General features: G+C 32.8%; 1 protein-coding gene across 1 annotated transcript; it reads left to right on the top strand.

Moving 5' to 3' along the window:
• The first annotated feature begins 575 nt into the window (after positions 1 to 575).
• Positions 576 to 2,190, top strand: LOC149529369 (uncharacterized). The gene is made up of 2 exons (XM_089809299.1): positions 576 to 810; positions 1,665 to 2,190. Exons 1-2 carry the CDS (start codon positions 679 to 681, stop codon positions 1,947 to 1,949), a joined length of 417 nt encoding a protein of 138 aa, XP_089665425.1. The 5' UTR covers positions 576 to 678; the 3' UTR covers positions 1,950 to 2,190.
• Positions 2,191 to 13,145: the final 10,955 nt, after the last annotated feature.

Genomic DNA, 13,145 nt, shown 5'->3' with positions numbered 1-13,145 from the left:
GACAAATTAGATAGAGGGGGAAAAATATTACTGTTAATCCTACTTACCAATCTTTTCACATCAACAACACAATGAAATCATTTTATATATAACTATCTGACCCTTGCAGCCTTCAAAAATGCAAGCGCTCTATATATATATAATTTAAAATCTAATTTAAAATTTAAAGTTAAAAGCGGAGTTTATATTTATGCTCTCTTATCCATTTCAATCCTAATCAATCATCATTCACACATACTTTGAAACCATATAGTCTCCAAAAGCAAAGAGATTACCATTATATACTGAATTAAAACTAGATACGGTTCTCCTCTCCATGACAACTCCATGTGGGGAAAACAAGTGGCCTCTTATAAACCTTACGCCATTACAGCATCCTAAGCATCTTAAACTTTTATCATCAACCAAAAATATAATATTAGATTACCTAGATGACACGCTACCTCCAATGCAGCACTCTCGGCTTTTAATCTAATACTTCTGCATGCAATTGCAACGTTGTGCAACACAAAACTTCCACATGTCCACTGCCTCAGGTCGGCCATATCCATCCAACAACTACTTTTATATGCGCCTTACTTCCATAAAAGAAGCCCCACTTTCTTCTACTCAACACTGTGGATCATCATATTGTTCTCTCAATTTGTTTCAAGCATACAAACATCAGTTTGGATCATCATGGCGAATCTTGCAACGAAAAATGCAGTTTTGGGAATCTCAAAATCAAGTGTGTTTCGGTTTCCCAAAGCATCAGAGTACCAGAGAAATTCATTGGCTTTCATTACTACCAGTTTCACTAAATCTGCAGAGGTATAAAACTTGCATTTTTCAGTTTCTTTGCAGGGTTTAGTGATGTCTTTGGAATCTGTTAATGGTTGACAATCATATTGAAGAGGATTCAACAGGAGTTTTAGGATTCTTTTTTCATAATTTGCTCCTCAAATCAATCTACTCTATACTTTTTCAGCACCCATGTACAAATCAACTTTATAGGTTTTGACTGTTCTTGGAGAATTCAACTTGGTAGTTTTTAGTTGATAGCCGTGGACTTTTGCAATCAAAATTAGACGTTTGCAATTAAAATCAGTGATTCCTAAGATAGATTGTTTCTGGAATCTGAAATCAAACAACTGGGTAGCTTTTCACAATCCGTGGAGTTTCAACTGGGTAGATTTTAGGTGATAATCGACTGTGTTTTTCACAATCCATGGAGTATTCAACTCAGTAGTTTTTAGTTGATATTTGAATATGTTTGTGTGTGTTTCTATTTGACGTTTCTGACCAAGTTATTCATAGGATTTAAAGACTTTTTTGTCAATAGATGTTTGATCACAAGAAGTTGATTCATAACATTCATACAGCTTGCACAGCACTGTTAAAAAGACAGTTTTTTATTTCCTTTACCTGATTCATATAGCTTTGGAAGATCCGGTTTACTGATATTTTATGTATATACTTTTAGATAACTTATATTTGAAATCTGTTTATAGTCTCTTTGTCATGTGTTATATCAATTTTCACCCTTTTTGTTAACATAATATATTCTTTAATATAATAGCTTTTGACATTAAATAATTTTCAATATAGTAAATAGCCCAACACTGAAGAACAAAGTTAAAGCTAGACTGATTTGAATGGTTTTTTTTTTCTTCGGTATATTACAGCATGCAAAGGAGGAATTTAATGATGGCAGTCGGAATTTGAAGGATTCAGTGAAGGAAACAGCTGAGAGTGCCAAGGAGAAGCTAAAGGACTCAGCTTATCAAGGGAAGGAAAAAGTGAAGGACACAGCCTATGAAAGCAAGGAAAAAGTGAAAGATGCAGCCCAAAAAAGTAAGGAGGCTGCCTCTGATGCAGCTGAGAAAGCAAAATCCAAAACACAGGAAATTGGTGAAAAGGCAAGGTCTACTGCTGATGAATTCACAAGACAAGCCAAAGATAAGATCTAGTGCTATCCATAGAGACAATGCTTCAATAGTTGAAAATAAGAAGAGATTTTGATTACATCTGTCCATAGCAATAGGAAGCTCATGCTATTCTTTTTCATAGTTTGCAGTTCATCAAAAGAGAGAAAATTTTGTTGTATCAATCCTTGTTCAAAATAGTAGATGTTGCATGTTAATTGTTCTATGTAAAAGCATTGGATTTTTCAGTGCTAGGTCATCCAAATGTTTTTGTTCTTGTTGTGCATCTAGTTTTGTATTTAGCGTTTTGTTCTTTGATTGAAAGCTCACAGTAGATTATTAATGCGTAAGTTGCACAGGCTGCCCATCAATAATAGGAAATTTGAGTTTATTTATCTGGGCATTTATTAATCGTGTTTAAACTAAAGGTGTAGAGTAGTAACAGTTTTAAACTTTGCTATAATCAGCTTCCTCATTATAAAGTGATTATCTTCAACAAACTGCTTTATAAGTATGCATTTATTTTGATCCTTTTTAAGGATCAAAACGGATTTTTTATGAAATTGTCTCATCACCTTATGGTAAAGGAAGGCCACATAAGACCTTTTAATTACTACTTGTTAAATATCCGAAGCCACTTTGTAAAATTTAAATTTTGGAATTATTTAGTGGAGGTAATATGATATTCTACCCGGATCTGTCAGAAATTGCCTCACCTTTTATGATGCTAATATTTAAAAAAAAAAAAAACTTTTCTCTATTTTTATAGAGGAGTTTAGATTTTACTTTTTCCCAATTAGAACTGTGCATGGATGGTTTTTTAGATATGAAACAAAATTCGAAGTACTTTTTCCCTTTTAGATTTAAAAATAAAAATAATTGAAGCACTTTTTTTTCCCTTTTTTATACGCAAGTATAAAAAGACATGGTTAACATAATTTTGCATCCAATTAGAAGTGTGAATGGATAAGCTTGGTCTAGAGATTACACAACAAATTGCACAAATTAGATGAACAAACAAATTACACAAATTAGATAAACAAATTATCATCTAATTAGATGAAGTGTGAATGGCTAAGCTTGGTCTACATATTACATATCTTTGAATGGATAGTAAACTCACAAAGCAAATTACACAACACAAAAACACAAATTTTGTGCAAAGAAATGTAAAGTAATAAAATAATAATAAGAGAAATGATGATGAACGATAAGTTGTATTTTTTTAAAATTAGAAACAAAGAAATGTAAAGTAATAAAATAATAATAAGAGAAATGATGAACGATAAGTTATATTTTTTTTAATAAAATAATAATAAGAGAAATGATAAACGATAAGTTATATTTTTTTTATCGGTAGCCTTGACTCCGTTCAACTTGAACTCCGTTCAAAGGGCAATTACATTTTAAAAAGGGCATACCCAAGTCGAAACATAACTTATTATATTGAATTCAAGTTACATAACTATCATGTTAAAATTCAAGTTACATAACTATCATGTTAAAATTTGAAATACATCATAATGAGGGGCATATATCCCTGTCAATAAAATATCTGTTAAGAGTAGTAGCTTCCAATGGGAATAACCAAAAAAGTACTTTGATGCACATAAAACTTGAATGATCAGCATAATTAATATGTAAATAGCAATCATAGAAAATCCATCTTAGAAGGAACCAGAATAAAGAGTCTTGTACTCAACAGAAGAAGGTTAGTAAAATAGAGACAAAGGTTAGTAAAATAGAGACAGAGTACTGAATTATCATAATTTCTCCAAACCTAAGTGAAACAAAAATAGAGTGTAGAAGATCTCCTAAAAAAAATGCTCGTGCTACATCAACCAAAGTCCTAACTTCTTAAAGAATTCTCCAGAAGAGTCTAGAACCAGTAGAAATATCCCATTTGTACTCCAATTATCAATTAGAGCTGTGTTGCCAGACCAACTTCACTAAATATGGATAAAACTATCAGTCAAGACCGCTTTCTTTGTACCAATTTTAGAACTGGCCGCCAAGATCTCCAGTAGGGATTTAGCTCTAAACATTGATCTAGAACACCAAACTGGCCCATTACCAAGCCCTACAATATTGAAGACAAACCTACTCTGAGAATTTGAACAAAATAATCTAATCTGTTAGCTATCAGTTAATATGTGGCTGGGAGATGGAGCTGTAACCTTTCTTTAGAATGGCTTGAGGCCAACGATAAGTTGTATTTTTAGTGAGAGAACAAATTCTATAAATTAAATTAATTAGATGCAAAGAAATAAGTTGTATTTTTAGTGAGAGAATAGATTCTATAAATTATATAAATTAGATGCAAAGAAATAACAAGAGAAACAAATTCTATAAATTATAGAAATTAGATGGAAAGAAATAACAAGAGAAATAATGATTGATAAGTTGTATTTTTAGTCAAATGGATAACATAATCACATTATCCTTTATTTTTTCAAACTCACCCAAAAAAAACCCTTCAAGAGAATTGCCTCTTTACATGCAAAAAAACCCTTCAAGAGAATTGCCTCTTTACATGCAAGTAAGATAGAAATGGAAAGAAATAACAAGAGAAATAATGATTGATAAGTTGTATTTTTAGTCAAATGGATAACATAATCACATTATCCTTTATTTTTTCAAACTCACCCAAAAAAAACCCTTCAAGAGAATTGCCTCTTTACATGCAAGTAAGATAGAATTGCCTTGCATCTTTACATGCAAGTAAGATAGAATTGCCTTGCATGTGAGATAGTCTGCCTACTTGAGTTGTAGATTGAGCAACTATGTCTCAGTGCAGAGTTGTTTCTGGAGACTTGTTGCTTAGTTGCTTAGTAAGTCAATGATACGAGGTGAGAATGTCTTAATTTTTTTTTTCTTGGAAACTTGCTACTTACTAAGTCACTCATACAGGTTCAGAATGCCCTAATTTAAGAGGTGGTTATTCATCTTGGATATATTATCCTATCCGTTGAGGTTAGTACCATATAATGAGTATTCGTGAAGTTATTGTAGAGTTTTAGGTTCAGAATGCCCTAATTTAAGAGGTGGTTATTCATCTTGGATATATTATCCTATCCGTTGAGGTTAGTACCATATAATGAGTATTCATGAAGTTATTGTAGAGTTTTAGGTTCAGAATGCCCTAATTTAAGAGGTGGTTATTCATCTTGGATATATTATCCTATCCGTTGAGGTTAGTACCATATAATGAGTATTCATGAAGTTATTGTAGAGTTTTAGTGTGTAATTTTGGTATAAAAAATTCAAGCTTAGCATTGAAGGCCTTATAGTCTCCAGATGGGCTCCAAAATAGGGTCGACTAGAGCTTGCATAAGCAAAGGCCTATTGTAGATTAGAAGTTGAGAATTCTAAAAAGTGGTGATAATAGCCAATTGAAGCAATAGTTTGAAAGTAATGGTCTCTTGAAGTTAGGCTGACTAAAAATTTTAAAATAAGAGTCAAAGGTGTATTGGGCCTACTCTATATGTAATTTTAGAGTAAGCTGGTCTCAAGGGTTAACATTTGATGTCCAAAAAGTTTCCGAGTGGTGTAAAAATGCCTATTTAAGGAATGCTTGTACATTGTCTACGACAACTCTGGGTAATAGTTTGCAACTTTATGTTACAAATTATTGTAAGAAACACATCCATGTGGGTTCATATATTATATTGTAAATTTTTTTAATTATGTATTTATGGTGATAATAAGAAGCCCATATATTTTTCTCGTCAATTGTTGTTGTTTCTTAGTTTTTGTTATGTGTTTTTGGTTTTAAGGGGAGACCCTTCATCAAGTGGTATCAGAGTAGGAGTTCTTGAGTGTGTAAATAGATCATTGAATATTAGGCAATTGCACCAAGATCATGGTTTGGATTGATTGTGTAGATAGATCACCAATTGTGAGGTAGTTTGCACTAGGGTTTTGGCAAAAGTGTGGAAATGCCTCCATGAAGAGAGCATAGTGAGAAAGTCATAGGTGTTACACCTTAGGGTTTTAGAGCCCTCTAGAGATAGATGCAATCATTGGAAGAACAAATGCATAGAGGAATAAATCTTGTCACAAGAGATGAAAGCAAGGATGATGGCGAAGAAGAAGAAAATGCTGAAGTAGAGGCAATTCTAAACTTAGAAGAATAATCACTTTTTAAGGCCATCTCCTTGAGATTGGAAAAATACCTAAGTTTGAGGTTACCACATTTTTAGGAAATCTAAACCCAAGGGAGTTGATCGATTGGATCAATGAACTCGAAGAATTCTTTGAGTATGAAAATATTGAGGATCTCGATAGGGTTAAGTTTGCAAAGGCAAAATTGAAGGGACATGCAAAGCTCTAGTGGAAGGAGATTCAATTGGAGCAAAATAGAAGAGGGAAGTACAAAATCACCAGAAGGGATCAGATAGTTAAATTGAAGTGACAATTCATTATTGTGGATTATGATCTTGATCTGCTAAATAAAATACAAGGGTTGAAGCAAGCAAGAAAATTTGTTGAGGAGTATACCAAGGAGTTCTACTGAGTTCTCACAATAATTGGCCATGTGGAAGTTGATACAGAGAAAGTTGCCTATTATCTTCATGTGTTGAGGGCAAGTATTTAGGAGGAGCTGATTTTGGCTTGAATGAACATTATTGAAGAGGTATATAAGTTTTCCTTAAGAGTTGAGGAAAAGTTGAAAAAGAAGTTTGATAAGAAGAATAGTGGAAGAGGTTGTGGTGGAAAATCTGGCAAACAATCTTATGGATGCCTAAACAATGATCAAAAGAACAAGGATGAGGGGAGTAGTAGTTAGAACATGAGGGGAAATAATTCCCATCATTCCCACGATCAAAACAATAGAGAACAAAGAGGAAGAGGAAGAGGGCAAGGATTTGGAAGAGGAGATTTTTGTGGAAAATGTTTTCATTTTGAGAAGAAGGTCATAGAGAATTTGAATGTTCCCAGTGCCAAGGAAGAACATATAAAAGAACTAAAGGCCAGATCAAAGTTATACATATTGATAAAGATGCCAGATCATCCCATTCTGAAGATGCTGAAAGAGAAGTCCTAGTTAATTGAAGAGCCTTGCTGAGTGGTGAGAATGAACCTGATTAAAGGAGGATTTTGTTTCACACAAGGTGCAAATGTGAAGATAAGTGTTGTGATGTGATGATTGATGGTGAAAGTGTTGGAAATATGCTGTCATAAAAGATGGTCACAAAGTAAAATCTCAAGAGGCAGAAACACCCACGTCCATACTATATTGCCTGGGTATAAGATGACCACAAGGTCATGGTCAATGAACAGTGCCAAGTAAAATTCAATATTGGAAGAAACTGAGATGAGGTGCTTTGTGATATCATACCTATGCACATATGTCATATGTTTCTAGGTAGACCATAATAGTTTGACATGCATGATGTACATGATGGGTGAGAAAATATCTACACTCTAACAAAGGATGGAGTAAAACATAAGTTGAAGCCATTGAAGGAGAAAGAAGAACAGATATGTGGTGCTACCAGAATATGTTTTGTTGATGGAAAGGAGTTTCTCAAAGGTATGAAGAATGAGCATATGTATTTTTTTGTAATCCCAAAAGATGGTAAAGAAGAAATAGAGGACATACCTATAGAAGTTGTAGATTTGTTGGAAGAGTTTCTTGATATTGTGTTAGATAATGTACTTGATGGATTACCCCTAGTGAGAAAGATTGCTAAGGATGAATGATATTATGGATTGTTTGAGTGAAGCTGTGTATAATGTATTTCACAAAGATATATATGAAGGGTGGAAACCATCAGATTCACATCAGAGAATGAGACGAGTGGAAGACTTCCTTTAAGACAAGGTAAGAATTGTACAAGTGGTTAGTCATGCCTTTTGGGCTAACCAATGCACTGAGAGCTTTCATGAGGCTCGTGAATGAGGAACTGAAGGAGTTTTTGGGTAAGTTTTTCATTTTTTACCTAGATGATATATTTATCTTTAGTAAGACATTGGAGGAGCATTAAATGCATATTCATAAGGTATTTGATAATTTGAGGGAGGAAAAATTATGGATAAATTTGAAGAAGGGCAGTTTTGTGAAGAAAGAGTTGGTGTACTTGGGATTCGTAGTATCAACATAAAGTTTGAAAATGGATCATGTGAAAGTGAAGGCTATCATTTATTGACCTACTCCAAGGAGTATGACTGAGGTAAGATCTTTCCATGGACTGGCTAGTTTTTCTTGAAATTTTATTAGAGGTTTTAGCAGTATTTGTGGACCCTTGACTAAAACAATGAGAGGGGATAGGAAATAATTTAAGTGGACTATAGGAGAAGATAAGGGTTTTAATTTGTTGAAACTGAAAGTTAAAAAGAAACCTATTTTAGCACTTCCATATTTTAATAAGGCTTTTCAAGTAGACTTTGATGCTAGTGGTACTACAATAGGAGCTATTTTGAGCCAAGAATGTAGATAATGTTTCTTATTTCATTAAGAAATTGAATGATGCCAAAAGAAAGTATTTTGTTTATGATCATCAATTTTATACTATAGTTCAAGAACTGAAGAAGTAGAGACACTATCTTCTTCCTAAAGAGTTTTTTTGTATACTGATCATCAAGCTTTGTAATATTTGAATGGTCAAGGAAAATTGAACCAAAGGCATTTGAAATGGGTTGAACTTTTGTAGAGTTATAGATTTGTTTTGAAACATAGGAGTGTGAATTCTAACAGAGTTATTGATGCTCTTAGTAGAAGATCAATTTTTCTAGTAGAAATGCAGATTGAGGTGGTTGGGTTCAATTAAATCAATAATTTGTATTCAGAGGATCCTAATTTTGGAAAAGCTTAGAAGACTTGTACACAAATTGTTACATTAGATTGGACAAAATGGTTGGATTCATAATCCAAAATGGTATGTTGTTCAAAGGAAGTAAGTTGTGCATTTCCAAAAGTTTTATGAGAGAGAATCTCATCAAGTAAAAGCATAGTAGAGGGTTGGATGGACACTTTGGTAGAGAAAAAATCATTTCTTTGGTTGCTAAGAATGATTACTGGCCACAATTACAACAAAATGTGAAGAATTTTTGTTCAGAGTTGTAGAGTATGTTGGATGACAAAAGGAGTGAAGCATAATACTAGGTTGTATCAACAATTACCTTGACCAGAGAAGCCATGAGAGGATGATAATATGGATTTCGTTCTTGGTTTACCAAGGACACAATGAGGGCATGATTTCATATTTTTGGTTGTTGGCCAATTTTCAAAATGACACATTTCATTCCCTGCAAGAAGACTAGTGATGTTGTTCATGTGATTGAGTTTTTTTTTAGAGAAATGGTGAGACTACATGTTCTTCCAAAGAATATAGTTTCAAATTGAGATACTGAGATTTTTGGGTATATAAAAATTGGCAACATTATGGAAGAAATTGAAGACACATTTGAAGTTTAGCTCATCCCATCATCCATAGACTGAAGGAAAAACATAAGTTGTGAACTAGAGTTTGGGGAATTTGTTGAGATGCTTGGTTGGAGATAAAAAAAAGGGATGGGATCTGATTTTACCACAGATAGAATTTGCATATAATAATTCTATCAATAGGAGTATTGGTCAATCATAATTCCATATTGTATATCAGAGTAGTCCTAGAAATGCTTATGAATTGAGACAGTTGGATAAAGGAGAAATAAGTAGTGCTAAAGTGGAAGATTTTGCTGAACATTTGAAGAACATGAATAAGGAGGTGAGAAAGCACATTATTAAGATGAATACATAGTAAAAGGCTAAGGCATTTATGAAAATAAGGTATAAGAAATTTTAGATTGGTGATGAAGTCATGGTTCATTTGAGAAAAGAGCAGTTTCTAGTGGGTACATATAATAAAATGCAAATGAATAAGTTTAGACTGTGCAAGATAGTGAAAAGATATGATTCTGGAAATGCATTTGAAGTGGAGTTGCATGTTAATATTTCACCAATATTTAACATTTTAGCTTTGAGAGAGTATTATGAAGGAGGTTCTAAAGATGAAGTTGGAGAAGCACAATGGAGTATTCCAACATCTAGTTTGGTCAAAAAGGAGATTGAGAAGATATTGGAAAACCATGTTGGAAAAAGTACAAGCTTAATAAATTATTATGAGTACCTAGTAAAATGGAAAAGGAGGCTAGTAGAAGATTCATCATGGCTAGCAAGGGAGGAGGTTAACTATCTTGGTTTACCTCTAAACACTTGAGATGTGATGAGGCCACTTCTCAAATTACCTCAGGTGTCTGATGCATGAGCATCCTAGGTGTAAGAGCAATATAACATCACCTAAAAATATATCCTTTTTGTTTCTTGAATAAGGGTTTTCTTAGTAAAGATTTTTTTTTTTGGAAGCTTACTATTAATAGGTCATTTATATGATCTTGGAATGTTCTAATTTTAGAGGTGGATGTTTGTCTTGGATATATCATCTTATTAGTTGAGGCTCAGTGCCATATTATGAGTATTGTGAAGTTATTGCAAAGTTTTGGTGTGCAATTTTGATATAACAATTTTAGGCTCAATTTTGAGAAGGCCTTAGAGGCCCTAGATGGGCTCCAAAATGGGGTTGAATGGAGTTTGCATGAGTTGAATCTTGTAGTTCAGAAGCTAAGGATTTTGAAAAGTGGTTATAATAGCCAATCAAAGCAATGATTCTAAATTTATAGCCTTCTAAAATAAGTTTCAAAGGCGTATCGAGTTGATTCTATATATAAGTTTAGAGTTATTCAGTCTAAAGGGTTAGGTTTTGATGTCTATAAAGTCCCCAAGTGGTGTAAAAATGCCTATTTAAGGAATACATGTACATTGTCTAGGACAACTCTAGGTAATAGTTCACAACTTTGTGTTGCAAATTATTGTAAGAAGGGTGCCCATATGGGTTTTCACATTGTATTTTAAAAATCTATAATTTTTCATTTGCGGTGATAATAAAATGCCAATATTTTGTTCTTTCCAATTGTTGTGGTTTCTTTGTTATTGTTTTGTGGTTGTGGTATTAAGGGGAGCACCCTTCATCAACATCCAACTAATTGCTCCACCTACAAGAGTAAAGACATAACCTAATGTACATTTCCTTTTGTCTAAATCACCTACAAAATTAGAATCAACATAAACACATACTAAAGCACTACAATCATTATAGATGATACAATAATTACTTGTGCCTTTAAGATACCAAAGCACCCATTTCACTATTACTGATCTTCATCTAGATTTTCCATGTATCTACTAGCAACACCCATTGCATGTGAAATATAAGGTCTTGCATATACCATCACATACATTAAACTTGGACTACTACATTTTTTTATGGTACACAAGACATATAATCCTTTCATTCTTTAGTAATAGGATGTAAGCTTGAAGAAATTTTAAAATGGGGAGACAAAGGTATCTGAATAGGTTTCATGTTGTGCATACTGAATCTGATGAGAATCTTCTCCATATAATTCTTTTGTGATAACCAAAAATTACCATGTTCCCTATGTCTATGTATTGCTATACCCAAAATTTGTTTTGATGCTCTTATATCCTTCATATCAAAAAGTCCTAGCCAACTAAGCCTTCAACTTATTGATTTCAGCCATATTTTTACTTGGTACAAGCATATCATTAACATATAATACCAAGATAATGGAAAAGCCATTTTCTAAACTTTTTAAGTAAACACAATGGTCATACTCACTTCTTACAAAGTTTTGGCTCACCATGAAGGAATCAAACTTCTTGTGCCATTGTCTGGGTGACTGCTTTGAGCCATACAATGATTTCTTAAGTTTGCAAACAAATTTTTTGTTGCGATCTTCAACATACCCTTCTTGTTACCCCATATATATATATATATATATATATATATATATATATATATATATATATATATATATATATATATATATATATATATATATATATATATATATATATATATATATATATATATATATATATATTCCTCATCTAGATCTCCATGTATAAATGTTGTTGTAACATATTGTTTCTCTAACTCAAGATTAAGTAATATAATTAATGCTAATACACTCCAAGTAGAAATAAGCTTAACATATGGTGAAAAAGCCTCATGAAAATCAATACCTTTTTTTAAAGATTATCGTTTTGCTACAAACCTTGCCTTGTACCTTTCAATTTTATCATCAAAACCTTGTTGGAAATATAAGGTAGGTTAGGTTACTAAGGGGGGAGGGATGAATTAGGAAAAAATAAAACTTTAAACTTACTTCACCAATTAATCCTTCATATATTATTTTGATCTAATTTTATGCATGAAAGAATGAAAGCAATAAACATTCATAACACTTTGACACAAGATATGGTGACCCAAAAACCTTACAAATAGAAAGTAAAACTGGGGTGGAGATGATACCCATAAGCTTTAGTACTACAATATAAAGTTGGCCTATAAAGGCTTACAATTGGCCACTTCTGGTTATTTGCCCTTTTAGAAGCAATAACGACTATTAGGTCCACCTTGTTAAAGAATTTACAAACATACAATGAAGTATGCACTCTATTAGGAGATTTAGAAAAATACTGTTAAGTCCACTCAGTTAAAGGATTTGACTGATGCACCTATTAGGATGAATTAGTAGTTGATCTCTAATCTGTAACTTTGATTTGTTGAATGTGATTCTTTGAAATGCAATGATCACCTAATTGTGATAGATAAGTCTCTGCTATACCATATACTACTTGTAGTCTTCTTCAATTCGAACTAACCTTCTTCTTACTTCTTCATATACTCATACTTGATTACATTTGGATATGATACAATACATTAAATATATACCAATCCACTTAATTACTTTATGGAGTCAACTACAACACCAAATTCATCGTAATTCATAAAGTTGGCCCATTGCTGTAACTTGGGTTCAGAAGAACACTTAGAAAACACTATTAACACTTGACAAACTGTGGCACTTAGTTGATGTTGAAGCTCTATCTATATTGATCAGTTTGAGTAGTAAGAACTCAATCAACACTATATGACTCAGTAAATACTAAGAAACTCAGTAGATACTGAAATTATTGGTTGAAAATGCATGACTCGGTCAACACTAAATTCTCTTTGTTAACACTATGAGATTGATAGACACTAATATACTTGGTTAACACTATAGAGCTTGATTAACACTATGCTTAGCCTTTGAAGCTTGATAGACCTTGTAGTAGTTGGCAAGCACCACAATCTATCTCAAATGCTTGGTAGATACTATGAAGCTCGA

This window comes from Cupressus sempervirens, chromosome 11 (assembly GCF_028749045.1).
Source record: "Cupressus sempervirens isolate cs-2001-9-10 chromosome 11, ASM2874904v1, whole genome shotgun sequence".
Lineage (NCBI taxonomy): Eukaryota > Viridiplantae > Streptophyta > Pinopsida > Cupressales > Cupressaceae > Cupressus > Cupressus sempervirens.
Note: the sequence above shows the minus strand (reverse complement) of the source record. Positions and strands in the feature narration are given on the sequence as shown.

Bases quoted from the DNA above. Each gene is read 5' to 3' on its own strand.
- LOC149529369 (XM_089809299.1), top strand. From the start codon at position 679: ATGGCGAATCTTGCAACGAAAAATGCAGTTTTGGGAATCTCAAAATCA. The intron at 811-1,664 runs GTATAAAACTTG...GGTATATTACAG, and splicing joins GTTTCACTAAATCTGCAGAG to CATGCAAAGGAGGAATTTAA.